Genomic DNA, 24,359 nt, shown 5'->3' with positions numbered 1-24,359 from the left:
AGCCTACTGCTTCTTGAATGCTTCATAGTGCTGAGTATTTTGGACTGACCGTACAGTGGGATACTGTTACAGTATATATTTGCAAGTGTAAGAAATATGCAAGGATTGTTATCGTCTCGGTTTATTCTAGTGACTATAGGCCCGATGTCCTCCAAAGGTTTGAGATAGAGATAATTTTAAGTACCTATTTACAATATACTTGTATCTACTGTGATGTTGGATGACATTTCGTTCTTATTTTGGACAATAAACATTTGTAATGTGTCGAGTCTACTGTATGTTGCAACTTGGTGTTTCACCAACTTTGAATGAGATTAGATTACTACAACATTTTAAAGGAGATTGCTACTGCTTAAGGAGAGATCCCCTGGTCATAGGAGCATTCCACTGCGGTACCTATATGGAACTAATGTGTGTGCGGGCCTACGCGTGTGGCCTAGGTTATGTGCGTGTGCGCGTGTGAGACAGAGAGAGAGAGAGGTCACCCTAACGTGTCATTGGGGGGGAGGGGGGGGGGGGGGTGGTGGTGAGGTAAGCGACCAGGAAGCCCGGCGGAGCATCAACTGCGTCGGGAAAGGTCCGTGGTTGAGTTTCAAGCGTTGGGTATCAAGATGACACTGAGCGCATATACTTGTTGATTGAGCGAGAAACTGCTTATCAACCCACTAACATACTTTGAATAGGCCTTACGTTAGGATCAACCATTTAGTTCAAACGTTTTTTAATCAGGAGTTTGATGATTATGATTGAATTGTAATAGGCTATTGGACTGGACGGATAGATCGGGACACTGCAGAGTGGGAACTCGTTAAATGGATCTACCTTCTTCCTCAGTGTGAATCTCAGGTAAGTGGACTGTGAACATTGCTATAATGAAACTGCCTCAGTTTAGCAACTTTTTTCCCCCCGAATTATGAAGTACAACTCTTTGCCTATAGCGAGATAATATATTTCCTTCAATAGCCAACATAGAGGTCTATTTTTAGTTTTAATGTGGATCCACTGTGAGACATCTATTTCTACATAATTCACTTACATTGTAATCAAAAATGTGTTGCTTTTACTTTGAAAAACGACTAAACTACAGTGGTATGGCCACTACCATTCAGGTTCATCTTTGTTGATGTGGCGCCGACATTAGACTCAAGGTCTATATTTGTTTATAGTCTGCGGGTTCAGTGTACTCAGGGCCAACATATTCATCAAGGATATGTCCAGCCATATACAGAAACAGGCCTAGGCATATCTGGAAAGTTTAAATCATACGCTAGGCTATGTCGGACATACCCGTCCATACCCGTCCATACCGCTGACCTAATGGGCTATAAAGGTGCCATATCCTCAAACGGGTGACTGTAAAAGTCTACTTCTTATGTTATTGCTACAATGAAAGCATCATGGAGATAGGCTAGTATAGATCACTGTAGTTTTAATTTAGCAAAGTGCTAAAGTGCTACATTATACTGTCTGTTTAATATGATTCTGACCAGAAGCACATGCACCCAAGTGCTTTTACTGCTTTTAGTTGAGTCTGTTGACTTTTGTGTACTTAATTGTTCAAAGTCAATTATGTTTGCAGAGATCAAAGCTGACTGCATATTTGTGCACTTCCTAACCGTAACGGGTATAATAATATAATGTTATTACTCTGAACTATTGTCAAGGGATCTACTTGTGGGTTGAATGTTATTGAATCGTGTGTGGTATGACAAGCCTTCATGGTACTGTATATGGTCGGAGCAGTCCCATAATAGGGATAGATAAGATATTTTCTTAAGTGCACATCTTGCTGGAACATCAACTGTAAGAGAGCACACATCTGCCTGTGTGGCAGGGTCAAGGCTGGGTTACAGCTAGGAGCTAAATATGTCACTGCACTGTTCCCTGTCGGCTACAAATTAATGTCTGTACATTTGGCTGACTACACGTAGGAACACACACACACACACACACACACACACACACACACACACACACACTGTCCTTTCTGTTGACAAATCTCAGTAAGACACTACCCAGTTGGCAAACCCGTGAGCTGTTTAAACATGGTGAGAGGGCTGTGTTGTTGTTCCTCCATAGTGTTCCAGCTAGAGGTAGGAAGAGTTCTGAGAAGAAGTACCCAGGGGTGTATGTTGTTGCTATGGTGAGATAGCTTAAACTTCACCGTGTTTGTCTTACTGTCCCTCTCCACCTGCTGCCCTCATTCCCCTAAGGCTTATTGGGGAGGCTACTTGGGCCATAGTGCTTGAACAAATAGAACGATGTGACATTTGGCTCCTTTACTGTGTTGTGTTTTCATCCACAACAGTCCATTCCCCAACCATATTCACTTGTCTCTCTCCCCTAAGCACACCTAGACTCATTACATGTACTTACAGTCAACTGATTGGATGCATATTCAGCTCTGAAGCGATTACGCGTGTGTGTGTGTGGCCTACATTCAATGAAGGATTTTCTTCTCTCTTTTCTTTTCACCCTCTCTCTTCTCCCCCCCCCCCTCTCTCTCTCTCTCTCTTTCTCCCTTTACCTCTCTCCCCTACTAACACAGTTCGTTTGGGGGGCCGTCGTAGCAACGTGCTCTTTAAGTCTTGCAACATCTGTTACGTTCCGAAATGATGTAATGTAAACAGAAATACGGGACTCCTCTCTCTCTCTCTCTCTCACACACACACACACACACTCTGTCGCTCTCTCTCTCTCTCTCTCTCTCTCTCTCTCTCTCTCTCTCTCTCTCTCTCACACACACACACTCTTTCTCCGTCTCTGTCTCTGTCTCTCTCTCTCTCTCTCTCTCTCTCTCTCTCTCTCACACACACACTCTTTCTCCGTCTCTGTCTCTCTCTCTCTCTCTCTCTCTCTCTCTCTCTCTCTCTCACACACACACACACAGACTCTTTCTCTGTCTCTCTCGGACTGATTAGAGGACCTCCCTGCTTTCTGTTGCTCGCTCTGTTGATCTCTCTTTAATCACCCACCCCCTCCCTCATTTTATAACTTTATTGCTGCCCATTTAGAACAAAACATCACCCTTCGCTTCTTTTAGCAAATGGTACTAAAGCATTTCCGCTCCAAGTACCTCACAACCTCTGAGTGGCGCGCTTGAGTGGCGCGCTTCAGCCAATGAGTGGCGCGCTTCAGCCAAGTTCTCAGTAGAGGGTTGAGAACAATATATAATATGGAGAAAGGTTTACCTGGGTATTTTCACAGGACTACCCAGAATAACACAAACTGGAGCACACAGGTGGTATGCACGTTTTGATGGCGACTGACGTTTCGACTTTCGTCTTCCTCAGAGTCAACACAGACTCTGTGTTGTCAACGCAACACTATAAAAATCAACAGATATGGGGAAATGTTTCCTGGAAAGAGGAATGGAGGGGTCCATTGACCGGGCGTTTAATCGAGCTCTACACAGACAGAACATTTCTGCTGACAAAAAAGACGCGAGTGCTTATCTACCGAGTACAATCCCTGTGCTGGACACGGAAACAGGTGATACTCAAACACTGGCATGTCCTTAAAAGTGAACCCTCACTCAAGGAAATCACCTCACATGCCCCCCTGGTATGGTTTAGAAGACCACGTACAGTACTGTAAGAAACCAGGTCGTACTGTACAAAGCTACATACCCCCCACCCCCAGCACCTGGCTACCGAGTCAGTCCACCTGAAGAGTCGTCGTTGTTCCTCTCTCTTTCTCTCCGTCCCTCCAGCTGAAGGAGGACAAGGCCTGTACAGGAAGCCCAGTGAAAAGACCCGTCTCTTGGGCATGGATCCTTGGTCATGGTGAGTCAGGGATTCCACAGATATACAGTACGGTGGCCTAATAGAGAATGTAGTCCAGGTGAGTGCCTGGTCACAGAGACAGACAGCCTCGTAGGCACAGACCAAGCCATCATATGAGATGCCCTATCTTTCCTGTCTCCTCATTCAGACAGAGAAGACATACAGTAATATGTGGCTGATAGGGAGTCAGACAGAATCAACTATATTCAACTATATTATATTATAGTTAATATTTCCATATTCTGTCTGACTCCCTATCAGCCTGTGAATATAGATTGGTGATACCAGTTGCAATTGCGCTACACCAAACGTAACTCAAATTTTATTTTCGTTTGTAACAGTAGGGAAGGAGAAGTGTTCAAAACACAGCATGTATCCAGTGGGCAAAAGAGATGGAAACTAATACACAATGCCCAATTCTGTCTTGACATTCAGCTGAAGTCCTGCCAAGCTTGGTTTGTGATGCTACCTCTGTAGCCTTTGGAAGAGTTGTTGACAAGCTTCTCTATAGGGCTCTGCTCCTGACAATGGAATTGTGTGTTTTTTTTTTCTTCAGACTTTGCTCCTGCCGTGAAAAACCTGTAAATCTTTATGACGAGGCTGAGCAGAGATGACCTGTTTTCTAACTAGCTGTCTGGTCGTCTGGCTTCACCAGGTCTGGGTGTCTGAATGGAAGAGGGCTGAGTATTGTTCCACCCCCTGTTAAATCGTTCCCTCAGTAATATTCCCATAGGTTTGCGGAACCTGTGGTCTGTAGGTCCTGTGATCTTCGGCTCGTCTTGTCTGGAGCTCCCTCCTCTGGGCTGCAGCTTCTCTGGTCTCCATCTTCTCTGGTCTCCATCTTCTCTGGTCTCCATCTACTCTGGTCTCCATCTTCTCTGGTTTACAGCTTCTCTGGTCTCCAGCTCATGTGGTCTATAGTTCCTCTGGGCTGTAGCTACTCTGGGCTGCAGCCTCCCTGGCCTGCATCTTCTCCGGTCTGTAGCCAGAGTGGTCTTCAGTTCCTGCCGTCTGTAGCTCCCGCGGTCTGTAGCTCCTCAATGTCCCCAAGAGGCTTTTGTGTTCTGGCAGTGTTCTCTGCCAGCTTGTAAAATGATACGGGCTGAATTCCAACCTTGCAGTTTCTGAAACGCAAAGACATTCTGCTTGATTCTACTCATGATCCTGCGTGCAGTAACTGGTGGCGATGCCAGCCTGAGTCTGGAGATGTGTGATAATAATAATAATAATAATAGATGTGTTTCAATAATGCCCGGTAGGAGATTCTGTGTTGCTGACAGGTGTGTATTGTAACCTTTGTCAACAGGTAAGAGATGCAGGCTGCCGCATGACTGACGGAGATGGGAATGAAGAGGAAGCATCTTCCAGGTGTCACGCTGGTGGCAGCGCTCTGCCTACTACTGCGTAAGTGCCCCGTGCCAGAAACGCTGACACAAGCGCAAGAGGAAACTCGTGTACAGTTTGTGTGGGATTATGGGTTATTAGGGCCCGAGCACTGGCGGTGCGAGGCCCTATTGAAACTCGAAGGATTATTATTATTCTCCTTCTCCTTCTACCTTCTTCTTCCAAAACAAATGCCTTTTTGGCGGCCTAAACATCGATGAAAACGGATGAAACTTTGCAGATACATCAGTCCCGGTGAAAATCGGATATTTCATTGGTGACGGAAATGGGCGTGGCAAAACGGCTCAAGAGCGCCCCCTGGAAAGTTTAAAATGTCGAGCCCCACCTTTCAGTTTGATGTAGGCGAACGCAATTCGGTGGGCATATGTATTTCATCGAGCCACACTTAAATGTCTCTTAAATGCCTCGTACTTCGACAAACTCCTCCTACAGATTTCATCCGATCAACTTCATATCGGGTCAGCTTCATCTTAAGACCTTTGTGATCAAAAGTTATCAAAAAAATTGAGTTTTCACCAAACACCCTTGCCGTGGCGCCCCGCCAAAGTTTGACATTTCGCCATAAAACACGAAGTCCTCATAACTCCTCCATACATTATCCAATTTGTCCGATATATCTCACGCTTCATGACGGTTCTGTCCTGAACACATCTATGTGTCAGTATTGCATCATACTTATAGCGCCACCTATTGGTAAAACAGGAAGTCCTCATAACTCCTACATACATTATCCAATTTGTCCGATATATCTCACACTTCATGACGGTTCTGTCCTGAACACATCTATGTGTCAGTATTGCATCATACTTATAGCGCCACCTATTGGTGAAACAGGAAGTCCCCATAACTCCTCCATACATTATCAGATTTGTCCGATATATCTCACGCTTCATGACGGTTCTGTCCTGAACACATCTATGTGTCAGTATTGCGTCATACTTATAGCGCCACCTATTGGTGAAACAGGAAGTCCTCATAACTCCTCCATACATTATCCAATTTGTCCGATATATCTCACGCTTCATGACGGTTCTGTCCTGAACACATCTTTGTGTCAGTATTGCATCATACTTATAGCGCCACCTATTGGTAAAACAGGAAGTCCTCATAACTCCTACATACATTATCCAATTTGTCCGATATATCTCACACTTCATGACGGTTCTGTCCTGAACACATCTATGTGTCAGTATTGCATCATACTTATAGCGCCACCTATTGGTGAAACAGGAAGTCCCCATAACTCCTCCATACATTATCAGATTTGTCCGATATATCTCACGCTTCATGACGGTTCTGTCCTGAACACATCTATGTGTCAGTATTGCGTCATACTTATAGCGCCACCTATTGGTGAAACAGGAAGTCCTCATAACTCCTCCATACATTATCCAATTTGTCCGATATATCTCACGCTTCATGACGGTTCTGTCCTGAACACATCTATGTGTCAGTATTGCATCATACTTATAGCGCCACCTATTGGTGAAACAGGAAGTCCTCATAACTCCTCCATACATTATCCAATTCGTCCGATATATCTCACGCTTCATGAAGGTTCTGTCCTGAACACATCTATGTGTCAGTATTGCGTCATACTTATAGCGCCACCTATTGGTAAAACAGGAAGTCCTCATAACTCCTGCATACATCATCCGATTTGTACCAAATTGCTGACGCTTCATGAAGGTCGTATTTTGAACACATCTATGCGTCGGTATTGAGTCACACTTACAGCGCCACCTACTGGTGAAACAGGAAGTACTCATAACTCCTACATATGTTATCCGATTTACTCCAAATTGCTCATGCTTGATGAAGGTCGCATCTTGAACACTTCTGTAAGTCAGTATTGCGTCATACCTACAGCGCCACCTACTGGTGAAACAGGAAGTCCTCATAACTCCTACATACGTAATCCGATTTACTCAACATTTCTCACGCTTCATCAAGGTACCGTCCTGAACACATCTATGCTTCGGTATTGAGTCACACTTAGAGCGCCACCTACTGGTGACAGGAAGTTTCTCTCAGTACTGCACACCGAAATAGCACACCCTTTAACGGCGCCAGACCCCGACACGCATGGGGTGCGAGGGCCCGCTCACTGCTGCTGCAGCCCTAGTTTGTTTTGATCTGTGATGAACCATCTCATTCACTGTCTCTGCGCTGCGTATCCTCCGTTGTTCTCAAGCAGCCAATTTTCATACATAAATCAGATAACATCTGCGCGCGTGTGCGTGTGTGTGTGTGCCTGTGTGTGTGTGTGTGTGTGTGTGTGCGTGCGCGCGCGCTGTGTTCTAGAGACATGAAGTAGGCTGCTGTGTCCTTTCAACCTGTCATTGTATTCATCTTGTGTGTAATGTACTGCATGTAACAATGCGATTGCCAACTAGTCACTTATGTAACTGACTGACTCCTAATGTCTGATGGTGTTTTCGTCCTTCGTATTTCTAGTGATGTGGACATAAAGAAATTATTCAAATGTGTGAGGTGTGTGTGTGTGTGTGTGTGTGTGTGTGTGTGTGTGTGTGTTGTCGCCCTCAGGTGTCAGTTTTGGGGCCAGATCAGAGGTGCATGCCAAGGTGGGGAGCGTGGTGGAGCTGGAGTGTGGCGCCCCGCCCGCGGGCACCAGCGCCTCTACCCCCATGCACGTGGTCGAGTGGGTGCGCCGGGGCGTCGACGTCCCCATCCTCATCAAGTTCGGGGTCTACCCCTCTCGTGTGCATCCCGCCTATGAGGGTGAGCTTTGATGTCAACTGTGATCTAATCTCACTTGCAGCTTTAAGATGGAGAATCCGCCACAAATCAGTTTAGTCCAGCAGCATCTCAATGACCGGCTGAGGTACCCGACCGACCAGAACATTCTTGTTCCCTTGTTCCAAGGAAGTTAGCTTTGCTAAATAACAGTATCTGGTTGCCGTGGCCGATAGCTGCGCCACACCCTGGCGGCCTTTTCAGCCCCGCCTCGGGACACTTGGTGTGAGCTGGCGTCTTTCTGAGGAGCGGGTATCTCCCCGATCACTCTTTATTGTCTTTGCCGGCCCCCGGGGTCTTAGAACAAAGGCTCTCTGTGGGGAAAAGTGATCCTGAATAGACCCAGAATACCTTTTGTGACTGCCGCTGTCCTATTAGGTCTCAGACAAAGAGACCGGTGTGGACGGGGGGGCGTGGGGGGGGGGAGCAGCGGCTGTCTGTTTGAGATCTTCCTTTGGTCAGGATCCGCCTCTTCTTCCAAAGGGCCGGAGGGAGAGATGGCCGACCTCTCGACCTCTCCGAGGCTCATTAGAGCCGGGCCACACGCGAGCGCAGGGCATCGACGTGTTTGTTTGGCGTCCGCTCAGCAAACACGCCCTGCACCTGCTATGCCCTCATTTGATTGCCGGAGAGACCAGTGCCACGCCCGTACCAACCACACAGGGAAGTACGATTCGCCAATTTACATAGCTAGCAAATCAGCCAGTGGCCGATGATGTGGAGTCATAGCAAGTGGACACAATGCACAACATGAATTTCTCCAGGTCAACGAGACACTAGTCTTTTGTCCCATTCTCTGTAGAGGCTGTCATGCACTTCATATTATCAAGAGTAACAGCAAAATACCAAGAGCAAGATAGATACGATTCATTTTTCTTTAAGCTGACTGAAAAAGATAGCGACAGCAAGATAAATTGGATTTCTATCCTGTGATTGTTTAAGGCGTTTAAAGTACAGTGTCCCACATGGTTCTAGCAAACTGACAGGTTAAGAATCTTAAGCCAGGACACACATACGAGTTTCAAATATCCGATAATAGTGCACCTCTCCAATAACAAACAGATCATTCTTTAAGCTCATGTTCTTCAGAGCTACAAAAGGTTGAAAAAGAAGCATTATCTGTGCTCAGTCCAGTTTCTGGCAGCTACGCTGGTGGGAAGAGCAGGTGCAGCTTGGGAAACTTTGGCGGGGGGGGGTTTGGTGGGCGGTATACAAGGGTGTGGATTTCCCTTCCTGGGGCCATGGCTGGTCTCAGGTGTCTTAGGACACAGCGCTCCCCCCCCGCTTGTGTCCAAGGCCCAAAGTCCAACTGCCACTCCTCGGAATGTTGCTTCAACTGCACACCGCCACCTTCAAGCCTACTTTTTTGATGTTAGATTCTCCATTAGAAGCCATGACTATTCTCTCCTTTGTTACTATGCAGAATGGAGCGCCACCAAGTACTTATTGTGGCGTCAGCCAATTGAAAAGCAGCGTGTCTCGACGAGAGGTAACGAGTACTTCAGCTGTCAGTGCTGATGTTTCCAGGGAGACGTGAAAGCCGCTGTGGAGACGAGGTCAGCTACACATGAGAGCCTCCTCCGGATGGCTCGGCCTCTTCCCGAGTCTGAAAGGGTTGCTGTGCTGCAACACAGACCAGGCCGGGGATTAGCCTGAGCTCCGTGTCTCTGTGAAGAGAGAGAGGAGAGCAGAGAGCCTCCGCCCCCCCCCCCGCCCCCACCCCCACACACACACACACACACACACACACACAGCTGCTGACTCAGCTTCCTGGGTAGTGCCAACGTTGTAGTACAGTAAATACAGCTGTATAAATGATATCTAACATCATGTTAGCCTAACCACACATCAGGGCCTGGCTACAGCGCCTTCAAGGCCCAGAGGACATAATACAGTGCTCACAAGAGCTCATTCCCCCCCCCGGCTCAGCTGTTGTGTTTTGCTGCCCTCAGAGGCCCATCTCAGAGTAGAATACTAGCCTTGCTGTTTCCACGTGGACACTGACACCTTCCCTCCCCGTAGCCACCAACGGATATCTGCCATTGGTAACAAGGATAGCATGGAGCCCCGACTGTGATGATTCAAATTTCAAATGATCACAGTGGCCCCAAACAACAAAAATAACTCCCAGAGAAGAGTGAAACCCCATAGCTGCTCTATTCTCCGAGCGAAACCCGAACAGCTCGGCATGCTGGGAAAGCTTTGCCAAGGGGTGACATCACGTCTAAGAGAAGGGGAGTGGCCTATGGATGCTACTGTAGATATGATAGCCTTTCTAAGAGCCTATCCTTAGAGCTCTTATAGCCCATCTCTTACACAAGAATGCCAAACAGAAGAAGGGACTTGGCAAATGTAATATTATGTAACAATAAGCATTTTTGATACAGACATATCATTGACATTATGTTTGGAACTATATTGGGTTTTGTAGTAGGGAAACAGGATCTCGATTGCTTTTTGAATGGTATGGTATCATTATGTCATGTGACCACACTGTGACTACAAATGCTCTTCCGTTGGCTTGTCACCTGAGACCTGAGAGCAGAGTGCATTGAAGGGTGAAACTCAGATGGACTTCAGGTTGGAAAGTGTTGCAGGGCCTCAAGGTGTGGTTGCACTTGTTAATTACTTAACTTACAATGACAGCGTATTTTTTCTGGAAAATGTTGATCTCAGTTGAGCCGTGTGTGTGTGTGTGTGTGTGTGTGTGTGTGTGTGTGTGTGTGTGTGTGCGTGACATGGATGCAGACAAAGCGTCTTTCATAAGTGAATTAAAGAGAGAGGCTAAAGAAAGAGCCAACGGAGAGAGAAGGGTGTGTGTGTGTGTGTATTTGTGCCTGTGGGAGGGGAGGTGGGGTGTTTGCCGAGACGAGAGTGTGGAATTGTGTTTGCCGGGGTTGGTGGGTTAGGGGGGGCAGTCTTGTGATTGTATTTGCATCAACAATGACTCACTGAGGCATCAGTGGTAATCTCCCCTAAACTCATTAGGCTTACAGTACGATTTGTATGCATATTCAGCACACAGCAATTATGCATGTGTTTGTGTTTTGCTTGTGTGTATGCTCCTTCCTTCTCTCTCTCACACTCTCCTTCTCTCTCTCTCACCCTCTCCTTCTCTCTCTTTCATCTGCCTTTCATCCTCTCAATTTAGCCTGCCTATCAATCAAATTCACACATTACCCCCCCCCCCCCCCCCCCAACACACACACACACCATTTCCTGAAGGGAGTGCCTGTCACGTTTCCACGGCAACTCATTTGAAATCCACACCCCAGCCATGACGTTACTATGGTCACCTCCGTCACATTGCTCTGGCTGTATAGAAGAGGGCAAAGAGGGTCAAAGGTCATGAAGGGTGGGAACAACCCCCCCCCCCCCCCCCCCCCCCCCCTTCTCCCATGTGTGCGTTCGCCTGTGAACGTGTATTTCGCTCTTCAAACCCCGTGTGAATTGTCCCCTTCGCCTCTTGGAAAAATAAACAGGATGTGATGTCAGCGGCATCTCCACACCTGTTATTACAGCCACCATCCCTGCGCCGGTTTCCTGGTCCCCGCTGTGTCCATAGAAACTGCCCCCCCCCCCCCCCCCCACTGGGAGAGGGAGCGGGCTAATCATTACAGCCACGGACACAGGAGCTGCATCGGTAAAGCAGCACGGCTGGTGTGTGGTGTGTGTTGTCGGAGTTCGTGTAGGTGTGTGTGGTGTGTGTGTGTGGGCGAGCACTGAGAGAAAAACCTTATTATTCCCAACAATATGGCAGCTTTTCATGGAGGCCATGTCCATAGTGGATTTTTTCATCCCACATAGATGAGGGGACAGTTTGTTTGTTCACCACTGTGCTACTTCAGACTAAAACCCAGGCACCTGAAAATAGTTTCACCGGACAGTGAGTTCATTTAATGGCCGCGTGGTGTTTTTAAAGAGGATCAAATTGGAGGGGGAGAGAAGCGTGGAGAAGTTAAGTGTGATAGACAGAGAGAAACCCATGTGAAAAGGAGGTATGTGAGTCAAACACCGTTGCCCTAGTGTGTGCAGCCACCTGGCAACCAGGTGATCAAATTGCGAAGCTCTTCCCTACCTACCCGAGTGTGTGTGTGTGTGTGTGTGTGTGTGTGTGTGTGTGTGTGTGTGTGTGTGTGTGTGTGTGTGTGCAGGCAGGCAGGCATATGTGTTTGCATGGTGTTGAGAGTATGTGACCTCCTGCTGCCTCCACATTGTTTTAAGTGAATCATATTATAATGCATGATGGGTAAAGCCACAATTCCTGTGAATATATTGACTAAAACACCCTGTAATTAAAACAGTATTTCTTTTTATGTCAACGACTGTGCTTTTGACTGTGTACACTACATTAAACAACCTCGCTGTGGACTAAATTTCGGTGATTTTAAGCTGAGTGATTCAGTGTCTCTCCACCCGTTTTTTCTGTCCCCCGTCTCGTGTGTGTCTGTGTTTTTTTGTGTTTTTTTGGCCCTAAAATGGCTCTTGATAGTGTTGCTGACCCCTGGTCTAACCTCTGTGTGTGTGTGTGTGTGTGTGTGTGTGTGTGTGTGTGTGTGTGTGTGTGTGTGTGTGTGCGCAGGCCGTGTGTCTCTGGTCAGGAACACTGCCCTGAGGGTCACAGGGCTGGTGCTGGAGGACCAGGGGTGGTACGAGTGTCGTCTCCTCCCGCTGGACACGTCCACCGACGGGCCTCACAACGGGACCTGGACCCTGCTCTCGGTCACAGGTCAGCTGGAGGGACGTTGAGAAACGGACTGTCCTTGTAACTGTCCCTAACACAGGGACGTAGTGTAATGGCACATCTCTTTTTTACTCATACACACACACACACACACACACACACGTTCTCATACTCATACACACTCACACATGAACATGAAACACCTCATCTCCGCAGTCACCCTTCCAGCCTCCCACCCTGTCTTGCTCCTGGGTGCCGTGGCTGTAGGTGACGTGGGCAGGCATGCGTCAGGACACCTTAGTCGGGCTATTTGGGGCTCGAGGGCCCTGCACGGTCACTACTCCCACCTATGTGCATCTAGGTAAAGGCTCAGCATGTGACAGGGAGAGAATGTAGCTCTCGCCGAAATACCAAGCTCGCCCCCCACAGTATCTCGCTGTAGGGAGTTTGAAATGTCACGTTGAATATACATCGGCCACCTGTGGAGCCAAGTATCGACGATACAGCTGTGTCCATCTTCGTGTGCTCATGACATTTCGTTGGTGTATACTATGGGGCATTGTTTTGTTTGTTGACACATTCTGCGGTCTTCCCCATAGCTCCTCCTGTGTTCACAAAGACCCCGCCCCTGGTCTTGGAGGCCCTGGTGGGGAGTCCGTTCTCATTGGTCTGTGCTGCTCGCGGAAACCCGCCGCCCGCCATAACCTGGGTTAAAGATGGCAGACAGCTGGAAGGACACAACGTTGAGGTGAGGAATTCAATTGTTTGGGAGTGTTGGAAAATGTGTGGTAATGCTTGACTTTGAAATAGTCTGAGTGTTGCCCTTTTGTATTACTGTAGTATTACAGTAATACAGTAGTATTTTTGTACATAAATTATTTCTGCCCCCCCCCCCTACTGACTGTGTCTGTCTCAGGTGCAGAGTGGGACCTTGTCTCTCAGAGTAGTGAGCAGGGAGGCTGGAGGACAGTACACATGCCACGCCTCCAACTCAGAGGGCAACCTGACTCACACGACAACACTGGAGGTCAAAGGTGAGAGTCTGCCTTTCTGTCTGTCTGTCTGTCTGACTGACTGCTTCTCTATCTGTCTGTCTATCTGCCTCTCTATCTGCCTCTCTATCTGTATGTCTGTCTGTCTGTCTGTCTGCCTTCCTGTCTGTCTGCCTGCCTGCCTGCCTGCCTGCCTGTCTGTCTGTCTGTCTGTCTGCCTGTCTCCCAAATCCTGCAGATCTGCCCTTCTTTCCTGGGCATTCAGCCAGAACTCATAAATTCATCTCTTTTTAAACAGGCAGCTAAGAGCATAATCTAGTGCTAAAGTAAAAGTGCAAAAACAGCTAAGTACAAATCCAATAGGTGCTCGGAGGAGGGGTCAGGGTAGTACTTCCTGGAGAGGTGAGTTTTTAGCTCGCGACTCCGCTGCCCTGACGTCAGCGGGGAGTTGGTTCGACCACCGCGGGGCCAGGACAGAAAAGAGCCGCGGCCGGGTCGATCGATCGATCGCAGGGAACTCGGAGCGACTGGGTAACCAATCCCCTAAGGGCAGCGGACCGAAATGGTCGGGTGGGGGTGTAGGGCTTGACCATGGCCTGGAGGTGGGAAGGAGCTGTTCCTTTCACTGCCCTGTAGGCACCAGTCTTAAACTGGAAGCGAGCTGCTACAGGGGGCCAGTACCCAGATAGCAAGCTGATGTATAATGATTCTGGGCCATATATGGGCCGGAACTAAGCCACAAGGGCCAGATCTGGCCTGTATATGGCCCAGATCCGCTTGCTATCTGGGTATGGAGAGCAGAGAGATAGGGCGGCTTTGGCTCAGGAGGTAGAGCAGGTCATCCAATGATCGTAGGGTCGGCGGTTCAAATCCCGGCTCCTCCTGTCCACAGGTCGAAGTGTCCTTGGACAAGACGCTGAACCCCAAATCCCCAATCCCCTTGCAAGGCACCACCACAGGTGTGTGAATGTGTGTGTGAATGGGTGAAGGAGATGCCTTTGTAAAGTACTTTGGATAAAAACACTATATAAGTGCAGTCCATTTACCACTTACCAAGATGTGTAGGCCAACTTGGAGCAGTTGAACACCATTACTTAGGAGGATCCCTCTCTGACACCTGACACAACTAACTCATCCTACTTCCTCTAAAATTCACAGAGACATTGCCCCCCTCTAGTGGTTAATGTGTGGTCTAGAGACATCCATGCGGATGTGCCTATTTTCTTATGTGTAAACGAGGTTCTCCTCTAAGCAGTCTCTTTCAGCAACAATGGAATGACCTACCCCTGCACATTCGACAGGCTTCATCACCGTCCATTTTTAAAACTAGTCTTAAAGGATAAGGACACTGAATTTCATTTTTAGCCCTATTCCTGGCTTCCCTGGCATGTATCTGACTAGTACAGGTTAATATATTTCTGTTTTGTGCAGTACAGAGTTCTGTGTCAATAACGTTGACGCGCGTACCCAGGCTCATTGCTAGCTATGGGCACACTCGAAAAACTCTAAAAAGTATGATATACGTGGATTTCAAGTTCAGGAATTACATGGTTTATGCTTACCAAGCTCTGAAGTCGTCCTGTAAACACCATAGGTCCTTTCGCCTCTGCATTTCGAAACAACAGTAACTTGTAAACAGTACTAATTTCACCGAACATACAACAGCCATCCCTTCACGCTGTAAACCTCCGCGAAATTCATCCGAATCCGAATTTCACAGAGGTTTACAGCGTGGCAATGAGACTTTGCTCCTGTTTTAATTGCCCTACTGTCTTTTATTGTTTTTATTGTTTTATTGTTTTGTTACTGTTTGTATTTATGTATTTATGATTACTCATGTACAGCACTTTGTGGCAGCCGTGGTTGTTTTAAAGCACTCTATAAATAAAGTTGAGTTGAGTCTCGTAGGACTACTGTACCACACATCTCCACTCAGCTAGCCTTAATCATAATCAAGAAATTATGGAGTGTTAATGCACGCAAGCTTAGGGAGCACCGCACCTGCTTTGGGTTCATTGTTTGCGAACGGAAAGCGGATTGCCTCGTCTTAAGCCGATTGAAGCATGTGATTGTTTGTCAGAAGAAGCGCTGAGCTGTCCCGGTGTCTCTGGTCCCAGGTCCTCCAGTGATCGTCATCCCCCCTGAGGACACCTCACTCAACATTTCCCAGAGTGCACTTCTGCGGTGCCAGGCAGTGGCCGACCCGCCCAACATGACGTACGTGTGGCGGAGAGGCGGGGAGAACGTCCACCATATCGAGTGAGTGATCGCTACTGCTCTCTCTCTCCCTCTCTCTCTCTCTCTCCTTCTCTCTCTCTCTCTCTCTCCCCTCTCCCTCTCTCTCTCTCTCTCCCTCTCTCTCTCTCTCCCTCTCCCTCTCCCTCTCTCTCTCTCTCTCTCTCTCTCTCCCTCTCTCTCTCTCTCTCTCTCTCTCTCTCTCTCCCTCTCTCTCTCTCCCTCTCTCTCTCTCTCCCTCTCTCTCTCTCTCTCTCTCCCTCTCTCTCTCTCTCTCTCTCTCTCTCTCTCTCTCTCTCTCCCTCTCTCGCGTGCAGGTTCTTAAAACGGGTGCTTGTCGTTCTGTGTACCGCCAGGTCTCTGAAGTCCCGTGTGAAGATCATGGTGGATGGAACCCTCCTCATATCCAGCCTGCTCCCAGAGGATTCTGGGAATTACACCTGCATGCCCACCAATGGGCTGCTGACCCCGCCCACTGCATCTGCCAAGCTCACCGTCCAGCGTATGTGACACTCGGGAGTGTGAGCGTCACATGACCCTAGGGAAAGGATTTGATTGGTTCTTTTGGTGTTCTTAACATTGCAGTGTCGATATTAACGTGTCCTCCTTTCTCCTCCATCTGGTCCAGACTCTGCCCAGGCTCTCCGGATGCCCAGGGAGACCTACCTCCCCACGGGCATGGCCGGCCTGCTGCCCTGTCCCGCCCGAGCTCAGCCCCCTCTGCTCCGCGTTGACTGGACCAAGGACGGACAGCAGCTTGACCTGGCCAAGGTAAGATACAGTATATCTATGGCTGTCCTGTCCACCTAGAGCATAGTACCATATCCTACCTAAAGGCCATTCATTAAAGTACAGTTCATTAAAGCTTTTAACCTAAAAGATGAAAGGAGACAGCATCGCAAAAACAATAAACGGCAACAACAAGGAGTTCAGTGCATTGTGCTCTTATTTCTCTGTGACGTGTGTGACGTGTTTTCGACACGTCAAGATTCAAGATTCATTTATTTGTCCCAAGGGAAATGTGTCTCAGACATACAGGTTGCTACATACAGTGCAAAGGTGCCATAACAAGGACGAAACAAACATTAGTGCAAACATGTGCAAACAGTTTAAAGTGCATTCATACATTCATACATAATACATCAACACTGCTTATGTTTAGGAGACTAACTGATAGTGGATTGAAGGAGTTTTTGTATCTGTCGCCAGCCAGATGGCAGCAGTGCATATTCTGAATGCAAGACGCGTTTGTTTCTTAAAAGCTTGCTGTGTGTACTGATTGCGGCCATCTGTGCCGGTGCTATTGACATAATTGCAGGCTCTACCTGTAGCTTAGGCCCACCTATTCACAGTACACTTCATATTGTGCTTGTATTGTGTACATGAATGCATTTTATTCTCTTTCAATATATCATGAATAGGTGTGCTGACGCTACTGTGCTTTCACCTAAGGCCATCATTCTTTACTTTCAACTGACCTCCATCGTTCCCTTGTTCGATATTCCCTCTGCGGCCTCCTTTCAAGTATCATATTTTTCACAATCCATTTCGTTAATCATTAAGTTCTATTCACACCTCAGAACGCGGTGCGGCAGCCTTGAGCGTTTAGCGCACTATTGTTGAGTAGAAAAGTGTCTAGCCTCCTCTTCATCTCTCTAACTATTCACCGCGCTCTTCTTCCTCAGTACCCCGGATGGACACTGACATCGGAAGGCGCCGTTTTCATGGCAACGGTGAACGATGACGTGACAGGCGTGTATGCGTGTACTCCGTACAACAGCTATGGGACCATGGGCCAATCAGAGCCCACTACCGTCGTCCTACAGGTTAGGCTCGACCATCGAATAGTGAGACTTCTCAGAATCTGTCACGGGCAGCATATTCGAAACCTCCACAAAGTCCATTTAAGTTTTTAACATTCCTACTTCTTAGCTTGTGTGTTAAGCCTTTTGGAGAATATTGTGTTGCTAATCCTTGTGTGACTAAGATAATCTGGGTTAAAGCTCTGATAATCTGCGGTTTTATTGATACTCTAATGATGTGCTTATGTTCTGGAGTAAATGGTAAAGCAGTTATTTTCCTGATGGACAGGACCCCCCCACATTGAGCGTGAGGCCCAAGCAGGAGTACAGGGAGCAGGTGGGGGGAGGGGTGTCGATCCCCTGTCAGGCCAGCAGAGACCAGGCCACTAGTCTCACCTGGACCAAGGTCAGTCCACTCCTGGTGCCTCCAGCGCTAGTGTGCTCCACATGCACGTCCTCACAGGCAGGAAACAAGCACTTGAGTTGAGGACTCTGAGCTGGGTCTTCAGAATGAAATGCTCTCTCTCTCTCTCTCTCACACACACACACACACACACACACACACATACTCTCTCACACACACACACACACACACACACACACACACTAACACACTCTTTCACACACACACACACACACACACACACACACACACACACACACACTCTCTCTCTCACACACACACACACACTCTCTCTCTCTCTCTCTCTCTCTCTCTCTCTCTCTCACACACACACACACACACACACACTCTCTCTCTCACACACACACACACACACACACTCTCTCTCACACACACACATACTGTCAGTAGCCAGCAGACTGTCCATGTGAACCCTGCTCTGTCCCGCCAGGTCGGCCCGGCCCCACGCTCGCCGTACGCGGCCGCAGGTAACGGCTCCCTCCTGCTGGAGCCTCTCAGCAAGGACCACCAGGGGGCGTGGGAGTGCACAGCGGCCAACCGCGTGGGCACGGTTACGGCACGCACTCTCATCCAAGTGCTGGGTGAGGCACAAGCACGTAGTCCATACGCAGTCACTGGAGATTATCATGTATCCCCACATGTCATTTTTTCATAACGATGAATGAGCCGAGCGCCTCCCTCCCCTATCCCCCCCCCTCCCCCTCCTCTCCTCCTCTCCTCCAGGTACGAGTCCCCACGCCGCCACCTCCCTCTCCGTCTCCCCGGGGGCGACGGGGGCTAACGTGTCCTGGGGGGCGGGATTCGACGGCGGCCACGCGCAGACATTCTCAGTCTGGTGGGTGTCTCCCGCCCGTTTGTTCTCCGGTTGTTACCATAGCAGCCGCTTAAGCCGCCGAATGTACTCTATTGATCCTAGGGGGAGGAGGGCCAGATGGGGAGCAGACAAATGCTCTACTGTACGAATCAGACGCTCGGGGGCCAAGTCGGCAGATATATCGACATGGATATTGACGCCACATGGAGCCGAGCGTGTTGCGCAACCTCCCCAAGTGTATGAATAAAAGTCACGGGAGGATTAGGGACAAGGGACAGAGCATACATCAATGACATCCTCACAACAAAATCCAGGAGGGATGAATGATTAATGGAAGCCACTGTCACTGCCAGGAATCATGGTCACCGGTGATTCATACTCTGTTCATTATCTCTCTCTCTCTCTCTTTCTCTCCCTCCCGCTCTCTCCTTCCACCTCTCTCTATCTCCCTCCACCTCTCTCCCTCTCTCTCTCCGTCCCTCTCTCTGTATCTCTCTCTCCCTCTCTCTCTCCCTCCATCTCTCTCTCCCTCTCTCTCTCCCTCCATCCCTCTCTCTCTCCCTCTCTCTCTCTCTCTCTCTCTCCCTCCATCTCTCTCTCTCTCTCTCCCTCCTCTCTCTCTCCCTCTCTCTCTCTCTCCCTCCATCTCTCTCTCTCTCCCTCTCTCTCTCCCTCTCTCTCTCCCTCTCTCTCTCTCTCTCTCTCCCTCCATCTCTCTCTCTCCATCTCTCTCTCCCTCTCTCTCTCTCTCCCTCCATCTCTCTCTCTCTCTCTCTCTCTCTCTCTGCAGGGTGAAACAGATGGCGGGGAGTGATAAGGCGCCCAGGCAGCGGGAGTGGTTCTCCGTGCCCGTGCCCCCGTCCTCGGGAACCAGCCTGCAGGTGTCCGGTCTCGCCCCCTCCACGGACTACCAATTCAGCGTCCTGGCGAACAACAGAGTGGGCACCGGGCCTTTCAGCGCCATCTCCGTGGTCAGAACCCTGGGTCAGCAACACCTGCTGCGCTGTGTAACACGCTGTCTCCACCTCCACGCTATCTCTCCATCCGTCTCTGTGTGGACCATGTCTCCGTTGTCAGAGGTTCCCCTCTGATCCAAATTCGATTTTCCACATGACATCTAGTTAATAGATCGTGTTTTTTTCGTCGTCAGATCTTCCCCCGACGAGAACTGAACTACAGCCCCCTCCGTGGCTTTCAGCCAATCAAAGCTCAGCGGGAGTCATTCTGAGATGGTCACCTCCCGTGGGTCAGTTCCCTCCCATCACCGCCTTCGTTCTCCAATCACGCACTGAGCAGGAGGAGTGGTCTAATCTGGAGGAGGACATCGACGCCAACAGGAGCGCGATTGTTGTTGCTGGTCTGCGCAAGGTAACCGGCCAATCACAGGAGAGCAAACAGCAGGAATCAGGCCTTCCTCGGGGTGCCTTAGAAACCCATATCACTGGTCTACGTTACAGTACTTTTATTGAAGATCCAGTTTAAATATGCACTACATGGATGAAATTGTGTTTCTTTCTCCTTTCAATCTACATCTTTCCATCCCTCCTCTGTCTTCCTCTCCCTCTCTCTCACTTTCTTCCTATATATGTGCATTCTGATGAGCCCCGATTAGCATTGCAGGCGTAATCCCATGTTGACAGTGTGGTTTCATCCCCTATCTTCTCCTGCGTGGGTGTGTGCGTGCGTTTGTGTGTGTGTGTGTGTGTGCGCGTGTGTGTGTGTGTGTGTATGCCTGTGTGTGTGTGTGCGCGCACGCCTGCGTGTGTGTGCGTCCGTGCGCGTGCGCAGGACAGTGTGTACGAGCTGCGGCTGATGTCTCGGCGAGGGGCGTTGCTGAGCGAGCCGGGCCCATCAGTCAATGTCTCCACCATGGGTACGTGTCTGAGGCCGACCAGGCCCTCTCTCCCCTCTTCCTCTGGGTCCAAACTGAATTAGAGTGAGTGAGTGTCTGGGGAATACTCCTTAACGTGAGTCTGACTGCCTGAAATATTCCTGCTCATAACTGTCTTTTAAAAAAGAATTGGAAACTTTGACTGGGTCTTATGACTTATATTGAAGTGTATGTGAGATGGATGTTTTGTAAGCAGCAGTGCAGGGTGGTAGCAGAGGGGCCCCATGCTGTTGTAAGGGAGATGGGGCCCCATGCTGTGTCTGGGGCCTCGTTGGTCACCTCTGCCGTCGGGCTCGTCCCGTGCGAATCTGACGACGCTCTGATGATGTCACAGGGATGGACGTGTACCCCGCCAGTTCCCGCCTCCTGGAGTCCGTCCCCGAGTCCCTATTGGCCAGCGTGATGGGCGGAGTGGGCTTCCTGTGCCTTGCCCTCCTGCTGCTAGCGGGGACCGCCTGGGTCATAGGTCACAAGCGGAAGCAGAGAAGCAGAAGGAGGAAGGAAGGTAGAATAACTCGACACAGATGGTTCCCAGCACTAAATGTGACCATATACACATACTGTACTGTACTGTATTGAATACATATTGAAATTCTTCATGGCGTGGGTTCAAGGTGCCATTCTACACACAACTGTTGTAACCAGCTGTCGTTTAAGCGTTTGCAGCATTTCTGTTAGCTCAGCAGGGGACCCCAGGAGGTTTGGCCCTGATGTCCTGAAAATGCGCTTGAGGGCAAAATACTTTCTTTTTTTTTCCCGTTTTCCTTTTGTTCATTTTATGAAATTGAAGTTGCGAAGAACCCACTCAATATAACCAACAACAGTTTTATGAGCAATAAATTTGCATATTTAGTAAAACATGTACATTTACATAAAACATATTTAGTCATCAAAAATCAGCTCTGAATCTTTGAAGCCCTTTTTCTCTGCTTAGTTATTTCAGCTGTACCAACATTCTATTCACTTTCATGGAAGCATATCTTTTTCAAATATTTGCAGATTTCAATGCATGGCACATCTTTTGAAAACTTATAATTTAGACTCCAGTGGCAGTCACATATATGAAATAATAAGTAGTGTAATTCATAAATCATAACTCAACACATTGATGTGGTAGAATGCCTCCCCACCCCTGCGACACCCCTCCCCCCTCTTATCCATTTAGTTATTGAAGATATTAATGTAATTCACGTTAGTGGCTAATTAGGGTCATTTCTCATCTGGAGTTGACTGATGGGTGCGTAATTAACCCTGGCTTGAACACTTCAGGTCTGTGTGAGATTCCTTCTGCTCCTTGTGATTGTGTGGTTTTCCCTGCTTCTCTCAGATCCCCCTTCCGCCATCTACAAAAGCTCTGTCTCGTAAGTGGCCGCCATCATTCCGCCTTGCCTGACATTTCCACTGAGTAGTAGAGCAGGTTTCTCCCCTTGGGTTTTAAAGGCCAACATGTCTGTTCCAACCTGACTTTAATTTCTCTCTCTCTCTTTCTCTCTCTCTCTCTCCTTCCACCTCTCTTTCTCTCTCTCTCCCTCCCTCCATCTCTCTCTATCTCCCTCCATATCTCTCTATCTCCCTCCACCTCTCTCCATCTCTCTCCCTCTCTCTCTCCCTCCATCTCTCTCCCTCCCTCTCTCTCTCTTTCCCTCCCTCTCTCTCTCTCCCCCATCTCTCTCCCTCTCTCTCTCCCTCCCTCTCTCTCTCTCCCTCCCTCTCTCTCTCTCCCCCATCTCTCTCCCTCTCTCTCTCCCTCCATCTCTCTCTCTCTCTCTGGTCTACTGCTCTTTCTTTTCCATTTCTCCTTCGTTCCCTCGCTCCGGGCACTCGTCTAGTGGGAGTCCAGACAGCGTGCTGAAAAAGAAGCTCCTCTCTCCCCACTCGCTGTACCGCAACTCCTCCTCCTCCTCCTCCTCATCCTCCTCCTCCTCATCCTCCCGGTCGGACCACTCTTCCGGCGGCGGCCCCCGCCAGCAGCTTCTCTCAACCCCCCCGCAGCCTCACTACGCCCACTACGCCGGCCGCCACCTCCCCCGGGACTACTCCGCTCCCGCCCCCCACGGCCTGGAGCTCATCTCCAGAGGCCCGGACGGACGCTTCATCGACCAGCCCTCTGGTCAGACCTCGGGCCCCGCGTCCGCCCCCACGAGCGGCCTCGGGAGAGACCACCCGCCGTCCCCCGCGCTCCGGAGGTCCGCGTCGCTACGGTCGGAGAGGGGAGACGGGAGGGGGCCGCCGTTCGTCCTGTCGGTGGACCTCCCTCCGTGCGGGCCGGACCCCGGCGCCGACCCCGCGGGCGCCGTGGCCAAACACCTGTCCATCCCCGGGCGTTTCTACCTGGACGAGGAGCGGGGTGTGTGCGAGGGGCCCCCGGACCAGAGCAGCCTGTACTCGGACAGCAGCGGCAGCGGCGGCGGTGGAGGCTCCGCCCCCAGGTACCCCAGCCTGAAGAGGGCGGAGCCGGCGTCCAGCACGGCCAGCGCCCTGGTCCTCCAGATGGAGCACGAGAGGGAGACGGGGAACCTCAGCAGGTGCCTGACGCTGGCCAGAGAGCGCGAGGAGCTGGAGAGAGAGCTGAGGAAGTACACGCTGGGGAGGAATGGAGGAGGAGCAGGAGGGAAGAGAGAGGAGAGAGAAGAGGGAGAGGAGAGGGGGAGAGAGTGGCCGGGGGGGGGAGGCGAGGAGGGGACGGGGGAGGGAGGCGTTGAGCCTGTATGGAAGTCTGAGACGTTCCTAGGCAGTGGCCCCCAGGCCAGAACGGGGAGCTGTAGCCTGGTAAAGAGGCCCTCCTCCCCCTTCTACCTCCAGAGGGAGGCCAGTCCTCTGACCGTGAACCCTCCGGGCTCTCCACTCGATCGGTCATCGGTCAAACACACCCGTCTTCAAATGGTGGAAGGAGACAGCTGCCCCAAAGGCCAGTTGAGTCACTCGAAAGCGGAGGCGGTGGTCTGCGATGATTTTCCGCGATCGCCAGACCCCGACAGGGATGATTCACAGCTCCCTCCGCTGCTGAGGCGGAAAAATAATTGCGGTTTCAGCGGCTTACCTTCGCCGCAGTCATTTCCCCCCGATTCGAGAGCTGCCGAAGAGCCGGGGTCTCCGGGGTCGGAGCCCGGTGAGGTGTTCTGTGCGGAACCCCCGGCCTTTCTGGAAATGAGCGTGGATGAACCGGCGTTGCCGGGCTGTTATGCCCGTCCGCCTGCAAATCCCATGATGCACCAGAGAATAGCGTCTCGTTTGGGAGGTCGGTCGGCGGGGCGTGGCGAGACGGCGGCGAGCGGCCCGTGTTCGGAGGCGGGGAGGGGGTCCGGCGGACCGCGCTCGTCCACGCCTCAGCCCCCCCGGCCTGCGCTGCTGCGGAAGGCGCTCAGTTTGGGCGGGGTCTGCCACCAGCGCAGCCGGAGCTTGGACTCCAGACGGCGCCAGGAGCAGGCGAGCTTCCTGACCCCCGACGCCTGGATCGACTCTCTGAGCCGGGAGGACTGCTCGGCGCTCTTCTCCTTCAGGCCAGAGTCTCTCTTCTGGGGGCCGCGCAGCACCCCTGCCCTGGCGGCGACCCCGCCGCGCCCGGAGACCC

At 50.1% G+C, this 24,359-nt stretch overlaps 1 protein-coding gene across 1 annotated transcript in view; it reads left to right on the top strand.

The window, feature by feature from the left end:
* Positions 1-1,302: 1,302 nt before the first annotated feature.
* Positions 1,303-24,359, top strand: part of igsf9a (immunoglobulin superfamily, member 9a) — a 26,982-nt gene continuing 3,925 nt past the window's right edge. Inside the window, exons 1-19 of the mRNA XM_084454883.1 lie at positions 1,303-1,330; positions 5,092-5,189; positions 7,737-7,931; positions 12,529-12,675; positions 13,230-13,378; positions 13,547-13,664; positions 15,740-15,881; positions 16,214-16,359; positions 16,486-16,628; positions 17,543-17,683; positions 17,949-18,065; positions 18,514-18,664; positions 18,807-18,918; positions 19,688-19,881; positions 20,048-20,265; positions 20,686-20,770; positions 21,123-21,293; positions 22,116-22,149; positions 22,618-24,359. The exon at positions 22,618-24,359 is cut by the window's right edge and continues 592 nt beyond it. Of these exons, the coding sequence (XP_084311009.1) occupies positions 5,126-5,189; positions 7,737-7,931; positions 12,529-12,675; positions 13,230-13,378; positions 13,547-13,664; positions 15,740-15,881; positions 16,214-16,359; positions 16,486-16,628; positions 17,543-17,683; positions 17,949-18,065; positions 18,514-18,664; positions 18,807-18,918; positions 19,688-19,881; positions 20,048-20,265; positions 20,686-20,770; positions 21,123-21,293; positions 22,116-22,149; positions 22,618-24,359 (4,069 nt within the window). The 5' untranslated portion in view covers positions 1,303-1,330; positions 5,092-5,125. The remainder of the gene's footprint in view (positions 1,331-5,091; positions 5,190-7,736; positions 7,932-12,528; positions 12,676-13,229; positions 13,379-13,546; positions 13,665-15,739; positions 15,882-16,213; positions 16,360-16,485; positions 16,629-17,542; positions 17,684-17,948; positions 18,066-18,513; positions 18,665-18,806; positions 18,919-19,687; positions 19,882-20,047; positions 20,266-20,685; positions 20,771-21,122; positions 21,294-22,115; positions 22,150-22,617) is intronic.

This window comes from Borostomias antarcticus, assembly GCF_949987555.1.
Source record: "Borostomias antarcticus genome assembly, chromosome: 2".
Lineage (NCBI taxonomy): Eukaryota > Metazoa > Chordata > Actinopteri > Stomiiformes > Stomiidae > Borostomias > Borostomias antarcticus.
Note: the sequence above shows the minus strand (reverse complement) of the source record. Positions and strands in the feature narration are given on the sequence as shown.